The following is a 25,036-nucleotide window of genomic DNA, read 5'->3' on the forward strand; positions in this document are numbered from 1 at the left end:
TCTTGGTAAAACTTTTGACAGCCTAATTGTCTCAAGTTTCTAACCCTTAGCCTTGCATGCCCAAGTGCAATAGAGCTTTCCTTTTTTTTTTTTTTTTTCCCCTCTCAGACCAGAGAAGCTGTGTCTGACACACTGAAAGGCTAGTCTTCCAACTCCATAACTTTACACCGCACAGTACATGTGTTCAGCAGAGCCAGCTGAAAATTAATCCTTTTTTCTTAGTGCATTCCTTCAGACACCCAGGCCTGTGTTCTTACGATAGAAATCATACTTATGCGTAAAAAATCTTTTAAGACAATTGTAATTTGCAGAAACTAGTTTTATTTCTAGATGTCTATGTGGTATTATTGCAGTAGCTTAGGTGGAACCAGAGGACTTGTGTGTTTGATAACTTTCATTATAGAAGTTCCTTAGGAACTCTATCAGTGAAGTATTCGTGTTACGGTTATCCCTTGGTAAGCTGAAAATATTTATTATTAAGATCATATATTGTGACATACTCTGTTCTCAAATGTTAGCTTTTATAAAAGCAATACATTCATTGTGCGCCCCACAAACCCTCTGAAAAAGGCAAGGGGTTCATGTCTAAGAGACTTAAAAACATGCCACCTCTATTTTACAAGACCATTCCCTCCGAGATTTACGTATCCAGTACCATCTCATGAAACGAACTGCCGCTAAGTATCCAAAGACTTGTGTAATGTTGCTAATGTGACATAAATTTCCCATTGTTCCACACTGGCATAGGTTTGCTTGTCTTTGTTATCTTAAGTTCCTTAATTTCTCCAGAAGTGTTAGCATAATTTCATGTACTGCAGGAACATCCTAATTAGCAAATAAAAGTAAACTTCTCTGCACATGATCAGAAACCTTAGTGGGTTTTTAATAAATTAACTGAAAAATCAAAAGCGCAGCTGCGTCTTGCTTTGTGCATGATGAATTTTTGAGAAGTATTATTACGAACTGTATTTGAAATGCATTCTTTATTTTTATTTGCTCTGTCCCTCCAGTGAGCTTTTACAGCACAGGCTTTTTAATAATACACAGTGCTGATTTGTGTCGTCTCCATCGGTGGCTCTTGATTCATGTCATCAGCTTCATAGGATGTTTCAATTGTCGAATTTGATGCTGCATTTGAATTGGGGGCATTGGCTTTCCTGTTTGGGTTGCCTGCACAACACAAAACAAAATGAAATAATTACTTGGAATTATGACATAAAATTTGGCTTTTTAAAATGTGTGCTTGGAAAATACATTTTGTAGCAATATTGAAGCTATGTCTTGAAAACACTAGGTGGATGGGTGAGAACCGAATCATTTCAAAGCTGCTTCTGAGCATTTCCTTCTGAAAGTCAAATTAGGGAAATATTCGGTGACAGAAGAATTTCATTTTCGTGCTTATCTTTCTTCCTCTGTGTTTCCATGGAGGAAATTACACATTTGAGAAGAAGGCAACCATTTCTGGGTTGCTTAATAAAAGTGTGACTATCCCTCTGCATAAAGTGAACAAAACTGTACTAAAGCTAATCATAATAATTTGTACCACTCTTAAGGCTTTGCTATCATAATCAATTTAGATGTAATCTTTAAAAAGGACACATTTGTGCCACAATCTCATTCACTCATTCTGTGTCAATATCAATCCAAAATGTACAAGGGTAGAGGAATATAGACCTCTGATCATCACAAAAACTGAAGCTGATAGCAAAGAAATGGATTATTTTCCAAAAATGATTGTTAGAAAAGTAGCTGTATCATATAGTTAACCAAAATGTGCAAATTTAAATAATGTATGAATATGTAGAAGTAGTAGATAAATCCCAGATGTCACTTATGCCCTCCTTTTGCTGAATCCCCAGCCCAGTTCATAGTCCACATCTTATCTGACCGGCCAGCAGCATTTTCTTTCCTTGGCCTCCAGGATACCACCCTGGACTCACCTCTTCTGTCTGTATTGCTCCTTCTCGGTCTTTTGTTGGTCCCTTTTCTTCTCCCAGGTCTCTTAGGTGTGCCTCAGGGCTCAGCTTTTGGGTTCCTATCACTGTCTCCCTCCCTAATTAGTCTCATTTGGAAAAATCTGCTCTAAACTTCCCTAAGAGGAAGCAGGACCCACTGGCCAAAAGGTTCCACTATTAGAAACAGCTACTTCCTCTACTTTTCACCACTTAACGTGAAGTCTAAGCCTCAGTTTTCAGCCTGGCTCTGCCTATTTATAAGTAATTGTATAGACTGCCTTCCAGGCCCCATCCAAATATCCCCCATATAGGTTGATTGCAGAGTTCACCACTTATAGGGCAGTATTATTTACAAGTTGTGAAGAATGAGGTCTCACTCCAGCTCCCAGATCATGCCCCTAGAACTGAAACGTGGATGGTATTGTCCTCTGAGCTAATATTAAAAGTACCGGAAGTTTAAAGTACAGGGCCTAAAATTGTTCAATAGATGGCTTTACGTCATTACTTCTGAAGCTTTTGGGTGGTAAAATAAATTAATGTTCTACTTCTAAACATTCAGTCATAATGTTTCGGGCATATGATTTGATTTTTAAGTTGATTTGTTGTAGGTGCAACATTTTCTAGCCTGGTAAGGAGCTCTGTGCCCAATCAGGAATTGAAGCTGTTAAATGAGCAGGGAAGGTTGCTTGAAAATCTAAGAAACCGATAAATTTGACTTGACTATTACCTGCAAAGTGGGGCTTCAAAAAATACTAGATGAAAATTTAACTACTAAGTACTTAAGTAATGGAATTTATTGTCTAAGGGGGGTGTTGAAACTTTTCCTCATATAACATTTGAAAAACAGAATATTTGTAGTTTCATTTTTCATTTGCGTGGTCCTATTTGAATCTTCAGGATTCTCGCAGGTAAAGATAAAAGATCAAGGACGTAAGATGTAAATTAGCTTCATATTACCTGGGTGGCTTCTGTACCTTACGTAGGCATTTCTTTAAATGTAATCTAAAATTGTAATATTTTATTGGAGTTGCTGGAAGTGTGAACTGAATGTTGCTTAACTCCAGTCCTTCACCTTTCCTAAGCTCTTTACGTACTTATATTAATAATATTTCAGAAAGATTTTCAAGGTGTTTTTATCTACCTTATCACATAGTTTTTGTTTTTGTCTTTTTTTTATGGGAAATAAGTTCACAGTTATTTCCTAACTTAAGGGTTCTATCGAAGAACCCCTTTGTCCGGGGTTCTCTGTAAGTCATCTCCGTTCTGACAGCTCTAGTTTCCATTATGTATCTTCTGGCCACCATTGAAAAAGTTTATCTAACCTGTCTACTCCCCTCGGAGATTTAATGGCTTGCAAAATAAATTCCGGTGTTACAGATTTTTCTTCATCTAGGACTTGTAAAGGTACCCATTCTCCAGCCCTGACTCCTTATTTCCTCAGCTCCTGGATCCTCCTAAGCAGCGTAGGTACAAAGACTGTTTCTTAGATTGGCGTCTTAAGGCAAGGCACTTACCCTCACAGAAGCAATTTGCTTCACAAACAAAAGGTTTATTACAAACACCATACCAATATTCTTTGAAGCAGGAACTTTGATACGCAAGTTAACCCTGATGTTCACTCTCTTCCCCCAAAGATGCTTTCAATGTGTGTCGTTCCAGTAAGTTAGAATAACTAGACACAGAGAAAAACAAGTGCAGTGAGTAGCTGCAGTGATAACAGAGTCCAGCTAGTTACATCTCTTTGGAATCGTTTTAGAAGAGAATGTGGGAAATCCTCGGCAACCTCCTTTTCCTAGTTTTGCTTTGATAAACAGAAGCTAATTTCTGAACCAACAAAGTAGGGATAAAATCAGCTACCTTTTTTTTCTGTCCCAGGGTTACAACATGGATTCGATTTTCAATAAGTAATCTGTAAATCCATTGAGGTTACAAATTGAGGGATTTGTTACAGATAAAAGGTTTTTCTTATTTAATTCCTCCTTTTCTTTACTGAGTGCAGACTGTGAAGCTCCAACATGTCTGTCCTTTCGTAGGTTGACATTAGTTGTTCTTCGTGCTGTTCATGTCCCATTTTAATTAGTGTGTGTGTGTGTGTGTGTGTGTGTGTGTGTGTGTGGGTGTGTGGTCATCCCATGTAAATCTCAACCTTCCTTTAAGGCTCTACTTCTCAGACTAGCATTTAAATTAAAGCTTTGACCTTTACCAAAATTCATATCCAATTCATCAATCTTTCCACGTACCCTCATCAGAAACTACGCCAATCTATTTCTTCTGGTAACAGTTAAATTGTGCATTCATTTTCAGATTCATTCCTCAGGAATCCATTTATCTTGCAACTCTTCTATGAACTCTGCCCTTGCCTGCCATTTCAAAATATCAAAAGAATGCTGGGGACCCCCTCAGGTCTTCATCCCTTGGCTCTCTGGTAGAATCCTAATTAAGTTTTTCTGCAGCTATCTGCCTACGGCCCCCTAGCTCCTGTGTCACTGTTCTCAGTCCTTCTAGTTCCTAATTAGCGGCTCACTTTATTACTAAGTGGAAAATCTACACATCCCACTCATCCCACGGCTCCTCCTAGTGAAAACATGCAGCCTTAAATCTGCACCCTGAGTGTTTTTGATTTGCAAGAGGATGTTTTCCCTTCTGACTGAATCTGAAGCATAGGGCTGAATCTGAAGTTAATGGTGAGGTGGGCAAAACTTGCCTAGTGACCTCCTGATCTATTGTCCTTTCCTGCCACCAATGCCCTGCTTCTCCTCAGGGATGAATCGGTATCTCCAGTAAATACAGTTAAATATGCACTGTAAAAGTTAGAATCTTTTACACCTGGGCATCTGGGTGGTTCAGTCGGTTAAGCATCTGACCCTTGGTTTTGACCCAGGTCATGACCTCACGGTTCGTGAGTTCGAGCCCCACATTGGACTCTGCGCTGACAGGGTGGACTCTACTTGAGATTCTCTTTCTCCTGCTCTCTCTGCCCTTCCCCTGCTCTCTCTCTCTCTCTCTCTCTCTCTCTCAGATAAGTAAATAAACATTAAAAAAAGAAAGCTAGAATCTCAGACTTGCCCTTTTGCTTTGCCCCTCCATCAATGAGTGAAGGCAGTTCTATCCAGAAATGTTTTTTCCTGGCCTATTTTTTTTCCACAATGGACCTTTTCCCCCCTCTTTTTCTTTTCTGCATTATTAAATTTTGCCAACCATTGATGACTAACATAACTCACAAATAAATTTAGCTGATATTTAAAATCCGTTAAATGAAATTTTCATGAATGACTGGCTTCTATTTTGTTTACTGGTTCCAACATTAGTCAAGATTGCCTAACCTTGAGCCCTGGGGAGGACCCACAAATGCTAAATGTGGCAGTAGCTGTGCTGAGCAATGTGGTTTTCTACATTCTAGGAACAAAAGCAGCCATAGGACATTACAGGCTTATTATTTTAAGTAGAAAGTTCCCTTTAGGAGACATGGCATCTTTTTCTGCCATTGAGTTCAAATTAGCCCATCTTCTACTAAAATCTCAATGAGTTCTGAAAGCCTTTCTGAAACAAAGAATGGTGTTACAAAATAATTTGGTATCCTAATTAATAAGAGTTTTGAGCAGAATTTTGTTGAAGGGGAGTTAAGACTACAAAGAAAAATAGCTCCCAAAGTTATCTATAAATTTAGTACAAGGGCATCTGGGTAGCTCAGTCAGTTGAGTGTCTAACTCTTGATTTCAGCTCAGGTCATAATCTCACGGTTCATGGAACCAAGCCCCAGGTTGGGCTCTGTGCTGACAGCACAGAGCCTCCTTGGGATTCTCTCTCTTTCTCTCTCTCTCTGCCCCTCCCCCTGCTCCTAACATGCTCTCTTTCTCTCTCTCTCAAAAATAAATAAACTTAAAAAAAATTACAACATCCCTCAAAATACCACTTGATTTTTAAAAGTTTGACAATGTTGGGGTGCACCTGGGTGGCTCAGTTGGTTAAGCATCTGATTCTTGGTTTCTGCTCAGGTTATGATGTCACAGTTTGTGAGTTCAAGCCCCAGAGTTGGGCTCTGCACTGCCAGCTTGGAGCCTGCTTGGAATTCTCTTTCTCTCTCTCTGTCTCTCTCCCTCTCGGTCCCTCTCCCATTCTCTCTCTCTCTCTCTCTCTCTCTCTCTCTCTCAAAATAAATAAACTTAAAAAAAAATTGGCGGGGGCTTGGAGGAAGATGGCGGCGTAGGAGGACGCTGGGCTCACCGCGCGTCCTGCTGATCACTTAGATTCCACCTACACCTGCCTAAATAACCCAGAAAACCACCAGAGGATTACCAGAACGGAGTCGCCGGAGCCAAGCGCAGACGAGAGGCCCACGGAAGAGGGTAGGAAGGGCGGCGAGGCGGTGCGCGCTCCACGGACTGGCGGGAGGGAGCCGGGGCGGAGGGGCGGCTCGCCGGCCAAGCAGAGCCCCCGAGTCTGGCTTGCAAAAAGCGGAGGGGCCTGACGGACTGTGTTCCGACAGCAAGCGCGACTTAGCGTCTGGGAGGTCATAAGTTAACAGCTCTGCTCAGAAAGCGGGAAGGCTGGAGGACAAAGGGAAGGAGAGCTGCTGAGCCCCCGGACGACAGAGCTCAGTTTGGTGGGGAACAAAGGCGCTCGCCAGCGCCATCTTCCCCGCCCATCCCCCAGCCAAAATCCCAAAGAGAACCAGTTCCTGCCAGGGAACTTGCTCGCTCCGCGCAAACACCCAACTCTGCGCTTCTGCGGAGCCAAACCTCCGGCAGCGGATCTGACTCCCTCCTGCTGCCACAGGGCCCCTCCTGAAGTGGATCACCTAAGGAGAAGCAAGCTAAGCCTGCCCCTCCTGCCCCTGTGCACCTTGCCTACCCACCCCAGCTAAGACGCCAGATCCCCATCATCACAAGCCTGGCAGTGTGCAAGTAGCCCAGACAGACCACCCCACCCCACAGTGAATCCCGCCCCTAGGAGAGGGGAAGAGAAGGCACGCACCAGTCTGACTGTGGCCCCAGCGGTGGGCTGGGAGCAGACATCAGGTCTGACTGCGGCTCCGCCCACCAACTCCAGTTATACACCACAGCACAGGGGAAGTGCCCTGCAGGTCCTCACCACGCCAGGGACTATCCAAAATGACCAAGCGGAAGAATTCCCCTCAGAAGAATCTCCAGGAAATAACAACAGCTAATGAGCTGATCAAAAAGGACTTAAATAATATAACAGAAAGTGAATTTAGAATAATAGTCATAAAATTAATCGCTGGGCTTGAAAACAGTATAGCGGACAGCAGAGAATCTCTTGCTACAGAGATCAAGGGACTAAGGAACAGTCACGAGGAGCTGAAAAACGCTTTAAACGAAATGCATAACAAAATGGAAACCACCACGGCTCGGATTGAAGAGGCAGAGGAGAGAATAGGTGAACTAGAAGATAAAGTTATGGAAAAAGAGGAAGCTGAGAAAAAGAGGGATAAAAAAATCCAGGAATATGAGGGGAAAATTAGAGAACTAAGTGATACACTAAAAAGAAATAATATACGCATCATTGGTATCCCAGAGGAGGAAGAGAGAGGGAAAGGTGCTGAAGGGGTACTTGAAGAAATAATAGCTGAGAACTTCCCTGAACTAGGGAAGGAAAAAGGCATTGAAATCCAAGAGGCACAGAGAACTCCCTTCAGACGTAACTTGAATCGATCTTCTGCACGACATATCATAGTGAAACTGGCAAAATACAAGGATAAAGAGAAAATTCTGAAAGCAGCAAGGGGTAAACGTGCCCTCACATATAAAGGGAGACCTATAAGACTGGTGACTGATCTGTCTTTTGAAACTTGGCAGGCCAGAAAGAATTGGCACGAGATTTTCAGTGTGCTAGACAGAAAAAATATGCAGCCGAGAATCCTTTATCCAGCAAGTCTGTCATTTAGAATCGAAGGAGAGATAAAGGTCTTCCCAAACAAACAAAAACTGAAGGAATTTGTCACCACTAAACCAGCCCTCCAAGAGATCCTAAGGGGGACCCTGTGAGACAAAGTACCAGAGACATCACTACAAGCATAAAACATACAGACATCACAATGACTCTAAACCCATATCTTTCTATAATAACACTGAATGTAAATGGACTAAATGCGCCAACCAAAAGGCATAGGGTATCAGAATGGATAAAAAAACAAGACCCATCTATTTGCTGTCTACAAGAGACTCATTTTAGACCTGAGGACACCTTTAGATTGAGAGTGAGGGGATGGAGAACTATTTATCATGCTACTGGAAGCCAAAAGAAAGCTGGAGTAGCCATACTTATATCAGACAAACTAGACTTTAAATTAAAGGCTGTAACAAGAGATGAAGAAGGACATTATATAATAGTGACAGGGTCTATCCATCAGGAAGAGCTAACAATTATAAATGTCTATGCGCCGAATACCGGAGCGCCCAAATATATAAAACAATTACTCATAAACACAAGCAACCTTATTGATAAGAATGTGGTAATTGCAGGGGACTTTAACACCCCACTTACAGAAATGGATAGATCATCTAGACACACGATCAATAAAGAAACAAGGACCCTGAATGAGACATTGGATCAGATGGACTTGACAGATATATTTAGAACTCTGCATCCCAAAGCAACAGAATATACTTTCTTCTCGAGTGCACATGGAACATTCTCCAAGATAGATCATATACTGGGTCACAAAACAGCCCTTCATAAGTTTACAAGAATTGAAATCATACCATGCATACTTTCAGACCACAACGCTATGAAGCTTGAAATCAACCACAGAAAAAAGTCTGGAAAACCTCCAAAAGCATGGAGGTTAAAGAACACCCTACTCACGAATGAGTGGGTCAACCAGGCAATTAGAGAAGAAATTAAAAAATATATGGAAACAAACGAAAATGAAAATACAACAATCCAAACGCTTTGGGACGCAGCAAAGGCAGTCCTGAGAGGAAAATACATTGCAATCCAGGCCTATCTCCAGAAACAAGAAAAATCCCAAATACAAAATCTAACAGCACACCTAAAGGAAATAGAAGCAGAACAGCAAAGGCAGCCTAAACCCAGCAGAAGAAGAGAAATAATAAAGATCAGAGCAGAAATAAACAATATAGAATCTAAAAAAACTGTAGAGCAGATCAATGAAACCAAGAGTTGGTTTTTTGAAAAAATAAACAAAATTGACAAACCTCTAGCCAGGCTTCTCAAAAAGAAAAGGGAGATGACCCAAATAGATAAAATCATGAATGAAAATGGAATGATTACAACCAATCCCTCAGAGATACAAACAATTATCAGGGAATACTATGAAAAATTATATGCCAACAAATTGGACAACCTGGAAGAAATGGACAAATTCCTGAACACCCACACTCTTCCAAAACTCAATCAGGAGGAAATAGAAAGCTTGAACAGACCCATCACCAGCGAAGAAATTGAATCGGTTATCAAAAATCTCCCAACAAATAAGAGTCCAGGACCAGATGGCTTCCCAGGGGAGTTCTACCAGACATTTAAAGCAGAGATAATACCTATCCTTCTCAAGCTATTCCAAGAAATAGAAAGGGAAGGAAAACTTCCAGACTCATTCTATGAAGCCAGTATTACTTTGATTCCTAAACCAGACAGAGACCCAGTAAAAAAAGAGAACTACAGGCCAATATCCCTGATGAATATGGATGCCAAAATTCTCAATAAGATACTAGCAAATCGAATTCAACGGCATATAAAAAGAATTATTCACCATGATCAAGTGGGATTCATTCCTGGGATGCAGGGCTGGTTCAACATTCGCAAATCAATCAACGTGATACATCACATTAACAAAAAAAAAGAGAAGAACCATATGATCCTGTCAATCGATGCAGAAAAGGCCTTTGACAAAATCCAGCACCCTTTCTTAATAAAAACTCTTGAGAAAGTCGGGATAGAAGGAACATACTTAAAGATCATAAAAGCCATTTATGAAAAGCCCACAGCTAACATCATCCTCAACGGGGAAAAACTGAGAGCTTTTTCCCTGAGATCAGGAACACGACAGGGATGCCCACTCTCACCGCTGTTGTTTAACATAGTGCTGGAAGTTCTAGCATCAGCAATCAGACAACAGAAGGAAATCAAAGGCGTCAAAATTGGCAAAGATGAAGTCAAGCTTTCGCTCTTTGCAGATGACATGATATTATACATGGAAAATCCGATAGACTCCACCAAAAGTCTGCTAGAACTGATACATGAATTCAGCAAAGTTGCAGGATACAAAATCAATGTACAGAAATCAGTTGCATTCTTATACACTAACAATGAAGCAACAGAAAGACAAATAAAGAAACTGATCCCATTCACAATTGCACCAAGAAGCATAAAATACCTAGGAATCAATCTAACCAAAGATGTAAAGGATCTGTATGCTGAAAACTATAGAAAGCTTATGAAGGTAATTGAAGAAGATTTAAAGAAATGGAAAGACATTCCCTGCTCATGGATTGGAAGAATAAATATTGTCAAAATGTCAATACTACCCAAAGCTATCTACACATTCAATGCAATCCCAATCAAAATTGCACCAGCATTCTTCTCGAAACTAGAACAAGCAATCCTAAAATTCATATGGAACCACAAAAAGCCCCGAATAGCCAAAGTAATTTTGAAGAAGAAGACCAAAGCAGGAGGCATCACAATCCCAGACTTTAGCCTCTACTACAAAGCTGTCATCATCAAGACAGCATGGTATTGGCACCAAAACAGACACATAGACCAATGGAATAGAATAGAAACCCCAGAACTAGACCCACAAACGTACGGCCAACTCATCTTTGACAAAGCAGGAAAGAACATCCAATGGAAAAAAGACAGTCTCTTTAACAAATGGTGCTGGGATAACTGGACAGCAACATGCAGAAGGTTGAAACTAGACCACTTTCTCACACCATTCACAAAAATAAACTCAAAATGGATAAAGGACCTGAATGTGAGACAGGAAACCATCAAAACCTTAGAGGAGAAAGCAGGAAAAGACCTCTCTGACCTCAGCCGTAGCAATCTCTTACTCGACACATCCCCAAAGGCAAGGGAATTAAAAGCAAAAGTGAATTCCTGGGACCTTATGAAGATAAAAAGCTTCTGCACAGCAAAGGAAACAACCAACAAAACTAAAAGGCAACCAACGGAATGGGAAAAGATATTTGCAAATGACATATCGGACAAAGGGCTAGTATCCAAAAGCTATAAAGAGCTCACCAAACTCCACACCCGAAAAGCAAATAACCCAGTGAAGAAATGGGCAGAAAACATGAATAGACACTTCTCTAAAGAAGACATCCAGATGGCCAACAGGCACATGAAAAGATGTTCAGCGTCGCTCCTTATCAGGGAAATACAAATCAAAACCACACTCAGATATCACCTCACGCCAGTCAGAGTGGCCAAAATGAACAAATCAGGAGACTATAGATGCTGGAGAGGATGTGGAGAAACGGGAACCCTCTTGCACTGTTGGTGGGAATGCAAATTGGTGCAGCCGCTCTGGAAAGCAGTGTGGAGGTTCCTCAGAAAATTAAAAATAGACCTACCCTATGACCCAGCAATAGCACTGCTAGGAATTTATCCAAGGGACACAGGAGTACTGATGCATAGGGGCACTTGTACCCCAATGTTCATAGCAGCACTCTCAACAATAGCCAAATTATGGAAAGAGCCTAAATGTCCATCAACTGATGAATGGATAAAGAAATTGTGGTTTATATACACAATGGAGTACTACGTGGCAATGAGAAAAAATGAAATATGGCCTTTTGTAGCAACGTGGATGGAACTGGAGAGTGTGATGCTAAGTGAAATAAGCCATACAGAGAAAGACAGATACCATATGGTTTCACTCTTATGTGGATCCTGAGAAACTTAAGAGAAACCCATGGGGGAGGGGAACAAAAAAAAAAAAAAAAAAGAGGTTAGAGTGGGAGAGAGCCAAAGCATAAGAGACTGTTGAGAACTGAGAACAAACTAAGGGTTGATGGGGGGTGGGAGGGAGGAGAGGGTGGGTGATGGGTACTGAGGAGGGCACCTTTTGGGATGAGCACTGGGTGTTGTATGGAAACCAATTTGACAATAAATTTCATATATAAATAAAAAAAAAAAAAAAAAAAAAAAAAAAAAAATTGGCAGTGTGATTCAACATTACAAGAGTAGCCAAGAAACTTTGATGAAGAAGCATGTTGGGAGGGAGGAGAAAGGCTTGCTTGGTCAGATATTAAAATAAAACTGTATCATTACAATAACTTTTAAGTTATATCATTAGCTTAAGAATAACCAGATTGATAAATTTAACAGAGCAGAAAGTCTAAAAACAGATCACAGTATATATAAGAATTCAGCTTATGACATTTTATTTTTTAAGTTTAATTATTTATTTAGAAAGAGAGAGTTGGGGAGGGACAGAGAGAGAGGGAGAGAGAGAATCACAAACAGGCTCCATGCTGTCATCGCAGAGCCTCACATGGGATTTGATCCCACGAACTGCAAGATGGTGACCTGAGCCAAAATCAAGTCAGCTGTTCAACCAAGTGAGTCACCCAGTGCCCCCAGTTTATGACATTTCAAATTGGCAAGAGAAAGATGGATTATCCAATAAACATTTGGACAATTGGCTCATTATTTGCAAAATAAAAAGGCAGATACTTACCTCATACTTTACACCAAAATTAAAATTCCAGGATTATTAAAAATTTAAATGTAGAAACAAATGAATAAATGTATTAGAAGAAAATTCAATTGCATATCTTTATATCTTATAGTGGAGGTGAGAAGTTTATTTTTTTTTAGATTTTTAAAAATGTTATTATTTTTCAAGTAATCTCTATACCCAACATGGGGCTCAAACTCACAACCCTAAGAACAAGAGTAGCATGCTGTACTGACTGAGCCTGCCAGGTGTCCCCAGAGGTGAGAACTTTGTAAGTATGAAACTAAAGGGAGAAATTACAAAAGGAAAAACTTCTATAAATGAAAACTTGTCACACACAAAATTACAAGGGAAACAACTGTGAAAACATTTGTAATATATTTGTAAAAGAGTTTAGTTACTGTATAAAGCAGTGAAAAATGTACATTCCCATGGAAAACATGCATATGAGCAACAATATGCCACAAAAGAAATGACAGGGACACCTGGCTGGCTCCATCAGAAAAGCCATGTGACTCTTGGTCTCAAGGTCATGAGTTCAAGCCCCACACTGCAGGTGTAGAGATTACTGTAAAAACCCTTTTAAAAAAAGAAAGAATGGCAAACATTAAAATGTCCATTCTCACTCCTAATTAGATAAAAACATTGTATTATTTTTTCAATGAAATTAGTAAAATGTGTATCTTTTGAAATAATAATACACATGAAATAGTACTTTTCTGTACAGCAGTTAGGAACTTGTATCCACAGCTTTCAATATGTGTCCAGCCTTTGGTCAGCAACCCCACTCTCAAGGATTTATGCTAAGAAAATACTTAGGGGCACCTGGGTGTCTTAGTCCGTTGGGTGACCGACTTCGGCTCAGGTCATGATCTCATGGTCTGTGTGTTCGAGCCCTGCATTGGGCTCTGTGCTGACAGCTCAGAGCCTGGAGCCTGCTTCAGATTCTGTGTCTCCCTCTCTCTCCTCCTCCCCCCATGTGCTATCAAAAATAAATAAACATTAAAAAAAAAAGAAAAAGAAAACACTTGGATGTTCAATTTATGTGTGTAATGAAAAAAATGGAAGCTAGTTCAAAGTCAATAATGAAGTATGATACACTCAGATTTTGGTTTCTAAATACTGTTCCTAACAAAATGAATCAGGCTTTTTTGGAGAAATAAAAGATTCCAGGGCTGGAACAGGAGTACAGGCTGCCCTGGAACATTTTGTGACAGAAGGCAAAAAAGTGCTCAAAAAATTATGGATACATTTCAAAAGGACAAAGGACCCAATTTAAAGGGGCTCCTGGAGGCCAAATCTGAGACAACGTAAGGATCAGAGTAACTAATGACAGTAATAGAATATTTTAAAATAAAGGATTTGAGTCCATACTGATCTTAACAGTTACATGAATGGGTAAATAAATAGGGGAGGAGGGAGAGTTCTTCCTTGCAGGAGAATAACAACTAACCAATGTCAAAGGAATAAGAATGATGGGGTCAGAAAATCACCATTTTGCAATTATTGTAATAATCTGAAATTATTTTGAAATTTTGAATGAAAAAATTCAGTCAAGAACCACCTATGAGTGGATAAAAGTTTGAGGAAGAACAGAACATTTTCAGTCTTTAGGTACCTCCCCACAAAGTACTTAGTAATTAAAAGGGAAAAATAGTGACTTTATAATGTATTAATCCAGCAAATACAACCTTAACCAATGAATCAAAGTTAGCATCACTCATAATGGGACAAACGAATGTTATGTGATGCCCTGATATGACGCCCTGGGAATATGACTTCTGTGGTATTCCTGTTGAAATGTATTATCTCTCTCCAATCATGAGAAAGTACCAGACAAATTGAAAGGTAGTGTACAGGATAACTGGCTTTTTCTTTTCTTTTCTTTTTTTAATGTTTATTTTTGAGAGAGAGAGAGAGTGCGTGCAGGGGAGGGGCACAGAGAGACACACACAGAGAATCCGAAGCAGACTCCAGGCTCAGCTGGCAGCACAGAGCCCCATGCAGGGCTCAAACCCATGAATTGTGAGATCATGACCTGAGCTGAAGTCAGACGCTCAACCGACTGAGCCACCCAGATGCCCTGGCTTTTGCTTTCAAAAATGTCAAGATCATGAAAGACAATGGTTGAAGACTGAAGGAGGCTAAAGAAACTAATTACAAGATAGATCCTAGATAAGAAAAGCATAGCTATTAAGGATATTGGCAAAACTTGAATATGAGTTGCAGATTAGATAATATTACTGTATTGATGTTACATTTCCTGAGTTTGATAAACATACTCTCACTACGTAAGAAAAAATCCTGTTCTTAGGAAATACTTAACGAAATGCTTACGGTTAAAAGGAATGATATCTGCAAATTATTCTCAAATGGCTCGGAAAATATGCATTGAGAGAAAATCAGTGATAAAGAAAATAAGGCAAAATAGTAACATTAAGTAAATCCGAGGAAAGGTATACAACCTTCTCTATACTTTTCCTGTGATTTTTCTGGAAGTGTGAAATTATATCAAAATAAAAGAATAAAAAATCATAGCACTCCATCAGGATTTTAAAATGGAACTACTAAAACTGATGGCAAAGGTATTTATGTATTGGCAAAGATGTCACTATTGTTCAGTGAAAACAAATAGCATAAGACTCATTCTCCGCCATTTTGTCGTGTACGTGGATCTGTAGATGGGTACAAAAAGTCCTGAAAGATACTCAACACGGTGTTAGTGACGCTTATCTCTGTGTGATGGAATCATGGAAGACACTGTGTGTTTCTCTATATTTTCTAGTTTTCCTTCAATGAAAGTGATCTGAAAGAAAGGTTTTGTTTCCAGGTGAGTCATCTAAGAAGAAGAAATATAGCAGACCATTCTGAGCCCGTCCGAGCCATATTTCTCTCACAGGCAGAAAAAACGATTATATGATCTTCAAATGTGCTTTCTCAGTATTCCATATGTAATTTATGTTTTTCTTCTAGACCACTGGGCCTAACTAATGATTTGCTCACTCTTTTTCAATTAAATCGCCTGCCTTTACAAAAGAGACCACCGGATACAGCCTTGGAGCTGTCCGTTGTCTCTAAACATTACTTTTTATGTGCCAAGCCGCTCTGCGAACATCTGCCCTTTTAATTTCCATCCAAACCTCTGCTTCCAACGACCCCTCTTCTCAGGCCTCCACCCACCTCCGCAACCCAAGAGTATCAGTGGAAACTCAAACTGCAGAATGGATGTGCTTACTCTTCCTGAAGCAACGATTTTCTTCAGCTATGAGAATAAGAAGGGGTTATTACTAGAGTAGAACAAGCTGTGGCATTCAGCCAAGTTGGAAAATCCCATAAATTTTAAAAATAAATATGAGAACTTAAAATAATTGCAAGCTCATAGGCCTAAGGCAAGCCTTTCCACGCCAGCCCCTGGAATTCTGGAGGTACACGTTCCCCTCTGCTCTACCTTTAAGGATTCTCCAGCAGAAAAGTTTGAGAAGCAGGGATCTAGAAGATTCACCCCTTTAATTGCTTCTCTATTAGCCATTAATTCTTTCCCATCTTAGGAAATGAGCCCTCGCCCTCAACGTGTCTACTCAGAAAGATGCCCTTCACACAGCCATCTTCTCAGAACTGTACATCCCCTACAGTGCACCTGAAAAGCAACGGGATTCTCTTCAACACTGGCATCTGAAACACACATAACTCAAAACACACACACACAAAGAGAAGGAAATGATTATGGGACACAATTTAAAGGGCAATCAATTTCTTAGCAATAGTACCTCTGCACAAAGTGAGCCCTGGAGGTAGCCCAATTATTCTCTACAGTCACTACCACAGACCTGTTTTCTTCAGGATCAATTCAAGAGGTATAAAGCCTTACATTGTATACATTAAAAAGAATAAAACCCAAAAAATAAAGACACACCAAGGAAAAATCTTGACGAAATAGCCTAAGATTAGACTCTTTTAGACTCAGATTATTGTCACTTACAGAAACAAAAAAGTCCAGTGCCCTGAGCCGGTTTTAGAATGTGCACAAAAACATTATTCCCTGTAGGTCATTCAAATTGCCTGTAATGAAAACAGTCTCAATTATAAAAACTAACCTAAAATAATAGGAGATTGACTCGTAACAACAGATAGTTTTGAAAGAGAAGAGTGGTAACTAATGAAACAGATTTCCTCCCACGTAATGTTTACGGATTTGATTATTATGCAAACATCTTATGTTCCTAAACTTGAAGGCATTCCTTAAATGGAATAAAGATTTGTTTTTTTTCATAGCTAGAACATGGTAATGTATTCCTAGGTGGGAGAATCACTGGAATAGCTTGCATATTTAACAACAGCACCACAGTGTTTTTAAATGATCACTTTAAAGGGTCCCTTTCAAATATAAACCATTTTCTCTCCCTATTTCAGTGACATTTGGATTACCTAGTTTGTTTTGGGCTCTCCTCTATGTCTGATTTGGTTAAAATCAACCCAAGGGACCAAAAATCCCCTCTTTTGAAAGCAGCAGGATGGCAGGGGTCATATAAAACCCTGCCTTGTCAATGGCAAGCACTCAGGAAAGGAGTACTGAATTAATTTGCTGGCGTGATAAACATGATGTTTTTGAGAGGGGCAGAGTGGGGACATTTCGATGTGAGAAAGCAACTTCATCTAACTACCTGAGGAGTGCATTAATGGATCTCCTTAGCTAAACAGCAATAAGACTACAAGACTTCAGTCCACAAGCCAACTAATTCTGTTGCTGGGTTCTCAGAGCCAACATGAAGTAATATTTTGGAGCAGTCCCTGAAAGAAATCACGAAGAACAACCAATTCCTATTTAGCACAATACATTGCATACAGAAGACATTCAATAAATGTTGATGACTCTAAAGGTGACAATAAAGATGCTCCTTTCATCATCTACTATAAAGGTGGCATTCGGGGCACTTGGGTGGCTCAGTCTGTTAAGTGTCCAACTTCAGCTCAGGTCATGATCTCATCACTCATGAGTTTAAGCCTCCTGTTGGGCTCTGTGCTGACAGCTCAGAGCCTGGAGCCTGTTTCGATTCTGTGTCTCCCTCTCTCTTTGCCCTTCTCCTGCTCACACTCTTGTCACTTTCTCTCAAAAATAAATAAACCTTAAACAAACTTTTTAAAAATATAAATAAATAAATAAATGAATAAAGGTGCCATTCCACTCCAGTCAATTCATTCAACAAACACGTGTTAAGTGTTGTAGGCACTAGGGTTATAGTAGTGAGGAAATAAGGTGAAAATTATTACTTTCCTAGAACTTACTTTCCAGTTGAAGTGGAGAAAAGTTAGACTAAAATGTATGGTATATTAGTGCTAAATGCTTAGGAGAAAGACAAAGCAGGAAGGAAGTTGGAAAGGTTGAAGAGGAGTTAAGAAGGCAGATATGGCGATCAGGGAAGAACTCCCTAGAAAGGTGACTTGTAGTAAAGATTTAAAGAAAGTGCAAGAGCAAGTCCCATGGATATCTGAGGGAAAAGCCTTCTGGACAATGGTGACATTGTATGCGAAGGCCCTGGGGCAGAGGAATTTCAAGCAATGGCAAAGAGGCCAATGTGGCTGTGCACAGGAGAAGTGAAATGTGGGTGGAGAGGGACACCACCAAAGCCCTGGCCGGTCACAGTTAAGACAACTGTTTGTATCAAGAGAGATGGGAAGTGATTAGGGTTTTGAGCAGAGGAGTGATATGACCTGACTTAGGTTTTAACAAGCTCACTCTGGCTGCTCTGTGGAGAGTAGACAGCAGGGGAGTCCAGGGCTTAGCTGGGAAGAGGACCTATTTGTTTTAAAATGCAGAGTCTGGAGTTTGTGGGTTTTCAGGAGCTCCCTGGGTGATTCTTATGCACGGCAAACTTAAAGACTTCTACTTTAAATTACCTAAGCACTTGAGACAAAAAATGATTTTATGACCTGATTATTGGGTGATCACTAATCCAATGCTTCATTTTGCCTGTGGAGGAACAGGATCTAAGCCATTGGACTAAATTCAACGAACAACCTGTCTATTCTGCCACACAGTTCCAAACAGTGCTTCAGAAAAAGAACTGCAAAGGGACATTGGCCTCTTGCTCGTGATGCAGGACACCCTCTGAGAGAGATCTCTAGGAGAATGAAAGTAGAGCTAATGCAATCATTTAGTGACAGCGTATTTGATAAAGTCGCAGAGCATGTACTCCATACATTTCAGGATTCAGCTGAAATAGAGCATCTGAGCAGAGGATTTTCCAAGATTTTTTAAAGTAAATGTTTTCATTCTCTTTTTAAATAGAAGTTAGTGAGCACTTCTGTCTCATTCTAAATATATATGTACATATATATGCATATATATCCTATTTATATGTTCTAGATTTTTATTAGAATACATTCTAAACATATATATCAAAATTTATGATTGCTATATTTTTTTAATGTTTATTTATTTTTGAGAGAGAGAGAGAGAGAGAGAGAGACCACAAATGGACAGAATCTGAAGCAGGCTCGAGGCCATGAACTATGAGATCATGGTGTGAGCCAAAGTCGGACAATCAACCGACTGAGCCACTCAGGCACCCCTATGATTACTACTTTTTAAATACACTAATAGAAATGTATATTCACAAAAATTATATCAGTTCTTTCCGATTGAATTTTATAATGCAAACAATTAGCATCTGTGTGGCACTTTATAATTGAGATAGACAATTTTCCACAAACTATACATAAAAATTTCTTTCTCCTTTATAGTCATTCTATCCACACACACACATACACACATGTGTATCTTAGTTTGTAGCCTATTCAAGAACAAAGACTGTCTTCTATTTATTTTTCTATTCCTTTGTGTGCCTCTGACGTATTTTATATGCCTCTTCCTAATTCTGCACACCACAGGCACCCTGGTAAATGCTTAACTGACCACTGACTAACCAGTCTGGAGCAACCCAACCCTAAGAATTAATTATCGCATATTTTGTTCCTCTTTTTGACTTCTGTGGCTCTATCAAAAACAAAATGTAAAATCTCCAAGGGGATAAAACCTTCATAACTGAATGAGACTTAACTATAGTAGAGTGGATTTGCTGGGCCAGTGTATTCTTGTTCATGAGAACATTTACATCCTGCCACAATTTTTCCTTTGGCACAGTTTCTTGAAGATAGGTCATCATTAAGGTCTAATTTCATGTGAATATTTATAAAGGCATGTAATAAATTGAGTTTTTAAGAAGCATTCATTGTTAATGGCATGATCTGTTACCGAGGTACAGGTTATTCTTTTGAATAGAGCGCAGGTAATTGGCTACAAATAATGGACAGTGATTACCTTCTTGAGTGGTAGAAGCCTCTAGGTGTTGAAGTTTAAGGCCAGTGTCTAATCTTCGGGGCTTTGTATACAGAAATAAGTAGCAAAGGACACAGACGCTGATGACAAAGGCAAGTAGAACAAGGGCAGCAGTTCCCAGGCCAACCAGGGCACCGATGCTGAAGAAAACAGGAAAAACATGGGGACCGTCACACAAAATGGTTAACACATGCACTAAAGAGAAGGTTTGGATATGGTTAATTCTTGCCTCAGTCATTCCTAACCAAATTATATTTTAGTCTAAAGAGTAAAAAAGGTCCCCTTTTTCTTTCATCAAATTCTTAGATTTTCTCTTCCCGTTGATATGTTAACGTAAGTATAGAATACCACGTGAATCCATATGACACATGAAAGGTCACGTGATTCTTTAGGGCTAGTTCAAAAGTATCTCAAGCAATAAACCTTTTAATGTATTTTAGGAGGAAAAATGGTGTTCAACAAGAAAGACGAATAGAAAAATACTGACGTCCGCAAATTAGTGAAGCAAACGTTTACCGGAGATGTAGAACTTTCAGAGACACGTATGGAAGACAGCACTAATATATAAAACCACAACTCTTACAAAAGAGAAGAATGTTTAATGAAAGGAAAGCAGTATTTGTGAAATTTATATCAAGTTCATGTTTAGCCTGAGTTTTTCCTTTCTGAACAAGCATAACACAGTGGCTTCTAGCATTAAGGAAGCAACCCTTGTCCTTTCCTCTAAAAATAAAGGGTATGTCTTATAATTTTCTCTGTACTAATTTTGTAATAATTCCTTCTAATACAATTATCTATAAGAGTAAGCATTTGAGAAATAGCAGTTTTCATAAACCTATGAACTTAATATTTTTAAACGGGGAAAGGAGCTTGGAAAAAACATCATCCTGAAAGACTCATAAGCAAAACATATGTACTTAACTTTTCTGAACCAGATGTTTGTCTGGGTACATAAGTATATACACAGAAAATGTTAAGTTGCTCAAGAGCACATACTTCTGTTGACCTTCCCATAGTGTTGGGCATACATATTGAAAGGGCTGATTAGAGTACTTAGCTTGTAGTAAATAGAAGTAAGTGATAGTAAATAGAAGCAAATAATAATTGACTGGTGATTGATCCACTTTTAGTAACTGAAAAGCAATTATCATTGAAATGGTCATTGAAAAGTAGCAAAGAACACAGATGCTGATGACGAGGCAAGTAGAACAAGGACAGCTGTTCCCAGGCCAATGAAGATCTTTTTCTTCATTATATGCCTTGCTTGACTGCAGGCTTTCACTATTTGCTAGAGATAAGGCCCTGACAAGTTTGACACGTACCAAAGGGAGGGAAGAGAGAATGTGACCAGGGATGCTAGGTGTGTTAGGGCTCTGGAAAGGAGAATAGAATTAAAAAGTGAGGGGCTAAGCTCATCCCCTGTATCCTTGATTTTAGAAGATAAAACACCCCTGCAATTTAGAGATTGCCTCCTTGGCCATAGATACAGAGTTAGGCTCCCAAAGATGCTTGTGCTTAGTTTAGTAATGTCAGCCCAGTTCCCCTAACCTTGCACACAGTGAAAACTGGAAATTCTGTGGCTAGAGTCAGCACACAGCTGTATATCTTTATTTTAAGTTTTTATGTATTTATTTATTTGGAGAGAGAGGGTGAGAAAGCGAGAGAGGGTGAGGGCCAGAGAGAGGGAGAGAAAATCCCAATCAGGCTCTGTGCTTTCAGCACAGACACCAATGTGGGGCTCAATCTCCTGAGATCATGACCTGAGCTGAAACCAAGAGTCAGATGCTTAATGGCCTGAGCCACCCAGGCGCCCCTACAGTTGGATATTTAAATCAAAGTTTGCCCTTAGTTGGTGCACTCTCTTCCAAGGGTCAGGCTCCCTGGCTCTGGCAACTCCTCTTTCGGGTTTGTTTGCACCAAAGTTGACTTTTGTAGATTATACACGTCAGGGAGGGTTAGGACTATGCACAGACACGTGGGACCATAATCCACTTAATTAACATTATCTGCTGCACAAGGCAGCTGGGCTGCCAGACATCCGGAGAGATTCCTGAAATGAGAAGGCGGGTTATTAAAAAACAAGATCTTCAAAGTGAAAAAGTACTTCAGTCAATTTAAAAGTAACACTGTCAATTTAATTAAATTCAACATGCATGTCGTGAGCTTTTTTTTTTTTTTCCAACGTTTTTTTTTTAATTTATTTTTGGGACAGAGAGAGACAGAGCATGAACGGGGGAGGGGCAGAGAGAGAGGGAGACACAGAATCGGAAACAGGCGCCAGGCTCCGAGCCATCAGCCCAGAGCCTGACGCGGGGCTCGAACTCACGGACCGCGAGATCGTGACCTGGCTGAAGTCGGACGCTTAACCGACTGCACCACCCAGGCGCCCCAGCATGTCGTGAGCTTTTAATGCACACAGTTTAAAACACCAGCTGCATTACTGGAAGAAAAAAAAATGCTATTTTCTGCTTTCCATTACAATAAAGGAAGGTTCTTCGTTATCTTGACAAACAGTTTGTATCACAGTTCCACGTTATAGAAATGTTGCTTTATCTAGATAAAGATGGGACTCTAGGAATCTCGTAGAGTATTCATTTTGACAAATACTGAACTCGTGCATCGCCCTGTGCAATACGTATTGTCTTCCTAGGTCCTGAAGAAGGTTACCAAAGGAAACTCTAAGAGGGCAGGGACTTGTACGGGGAGAAAAGATGGGAGTGGGCCGGACACAGAAAAGGGAGAATTCTACTTTCCCTGCAGAACGTTATGGCGGTTTGCTTTCCAGTCCCTGAGAGAGGGTCTGAGGCTGTCGTCACATTAATGCTGCAGTCCTCCTGCTTAGCAACTTTGCTTACCTGGGAGTAGCTGTATACACTGTGCCTTTCTCCAGCAGCTGCAGAATCTCAGAACAAATGCTAGTGACTTCGGGAATAGTTTTTGCGGTTGGACTATTTTAAATTAGGGTGGAGAACGAAGAATATGAGGGGAGTGCAGCTCTGAATTTGTACCTCCCCGTTGTGTTCTCAGAGCTCAAACGCTGACAAGAACCCCGGGTTTAACATTGCCAACTGATGCCATCAGCTGAAATGATTTGTATATTTTCTAGGAACTGAGCTACACTGTCCATTTTGTCCGTGCTGAATGAAGACCCCAGCAAGGTATTCATTCCTGGTGCCCTCATAAACCTGAGGAAGGTTTTCTATCCTCTGCTGCCTGTCACTTTGGGACTATTCAGGGATCTGAGAACCCCAGGCACTTTTCCACCTGAGTTTGACTTAAGAGTTGCCAGTCTCTCTTGGGGGTCTGCCACCATTATTAACACTTCCAAAAACTCAGAGCCAGGTTACTATGTTATTTTCCAAAAGGCCAGATAATATGCCAATGCAGTACTGATTACTTCTCCAAATATTAAGGCTAAGCTGTCATTTTCTGAGATTATGCCCCACTATGACACAACAATACAATGTTGTTAGATGAGCTTATTGGTAGGCGACCCCCTTTTTGAGATTTTTTTTTTTTGAAACTTGCAATACGTTTAAAAAATTATTTTACTGCCTCGAGAAATAGCATTTATGGTCCTTTGCTGTAGACTTGGCCTGTATGACAAATTCTGGATCATGCTAGAGAATTAGAGAAATAACACTCTTCCGGCTTACTAGCAGAGTCTCTCTCTTGTCAGGCATAAGCTAATTGGTTTGTGAGACACAACTGAAGGTGGGTTTGGAGACATACATTCGCCAGGCAGAATGAAAGAATGGAGGTCAAAGGATGCAGTCTTTTGGAGTAGAAAGGGGGGGGGTGGCATTTCACAATGAAGATATCTGCATAAACACTAGGTGGAATAAGTAAAATTCCCATCACAGGAAACAGGCAAGAAAAACCCGGCCTTAGAGAGTCTCTGGTCTTTCGAAGCAACGGCCAAGTCGCTCAGGCGTTAAGAAAGGGGTGCCCTGATAAGGTTCTACACAGGATGTATTATAGCAAGTAAAACTTTCCCTGTCTGTGGGTCTCCAGTTCGGTTCGGGGTCAGTGTCAGATTATCTGAAAAGAGCAAATTATAAAGTTCCAGTAGCTTTACACACACACACACACACACACACACACACCCCTTTTTGATTCCTTCTCACATTCAAAGAGACTTGAAGTATTCTAATCTTTGGTTAATACCTTAAAATGAGTCCCAGAGTAGCCCCCTTTCTAGTCAATTGCACCAAATGCCCAAACAAATCAAAAAGAAATGAAAACCGTAAGTTATCTGCGTATCTTCTCTCTGCCAGCAGAGCCTCCTGCCTGGGACCGGTCCCTGGCGGGGGTGAAGAGCGGGGTGAGCGGGACCAGCGGAGGCGGCAGTGCGTGCGCCCTGGGCGCACGGTCCGCGCTCCTCCCGCGCGGGCCTCGCCGGGGCTCCAGGGCCCACTCACACTTCTGGAGCCCACAGCCGGACCCTCGCCGGACGGGGGCAGCACCGAGCGGGTCCCGGGTCCTGGGGGAGCTCCCAGCCGGGTGAGCTTTCTCTACAGGTCCCTCGCCTGCCCTCGGAGGCTCCGTGTCCTTCCGGAGGACCCCGACCTGAACGGGCGACCCTCCCACTGCCCGGGTGGTCCTGCTCGTCGCCTCCCCAGAGCCCGCCGCCCGCCCCCCGCCCTGCCCACCTGAGGCTCCACATATAGCTGTGCTTGTAGGGGAAGTAGCTGCCCGGCTCGCTGCAGCAGTACTTGAGGTCGGCGAAGCCGCAGCAGTAGAGGAGGGCGGCCCCCTCGCCGCTCCGGGGACACTCGAAGGGCTCCACGAAGCTGTGGTTGAGGCTGTAGTAGCCCGAGCACACCCGGCTCGCCTCGCTCATCGCGGGCGGCTGCGGACAGGGGCACGTGAGACCCCCGATCGGCCCTCGGACCGCACGCGTCCCGCACCGCCTGGCCCGCGGACGCCCCTCGGCGCGGGCTCGTCTCCTGCGATCTGGGGTCTGTCCGGATGCGGGGCGTTCAGCCTTCGCGCGCCTCCTCTGCGCTCTCTCCTCCCCCTGTCCACATGGTGTCTGGTCGCTTTACTCGCGCTTCTCCCTCTCGCTAGTGAGTGGCC

General features: G+C 41.2%; 1 protein-coding gene across 1 annotated transcript; it reads right to left on the reverse strand.

The window, feature by feature from the left end:
- Nucleotides 1-964: 964 nt before the first annotated feature.
- SHISAL2B (shisa like 2B) lies at nucleotides 965-25,036 on the reverse strand. Its single transcript, XM_025925015.2, has 3 exons — nucleotides 24,610-25,036; nucleotides 19,940-20,097; nucleotides 965-1,170 (listed from the first exon to the last, which is right to left on the reverse strand). The coding sequence occupies exons 1-3, from the start codon at nucleotides 24,798-24,800 to the stop codon at nucleotides 1,034-1,036; spliced, it is 486 nt and encodes a 161-aa protein (XP_025780800.1). The 5' UTR covers nucleotides 24,801-25,036; the 3' UTR covers nucleotides 965-1,033.

The sequence above is a fragment of the Puma concolor genome, chromosome A1, assembly GCF_028749965.1.
Source record: "Puma concolor isolate L17-30 chromosome A1, mPumCon1.1.hap2, whole genome shotgun sequence".
Lineage (NCBI taxonomy): Eukaryota > Metazoa > Chordata > Mammalia > Carnivora > Felidae > Puma > Puma concolor.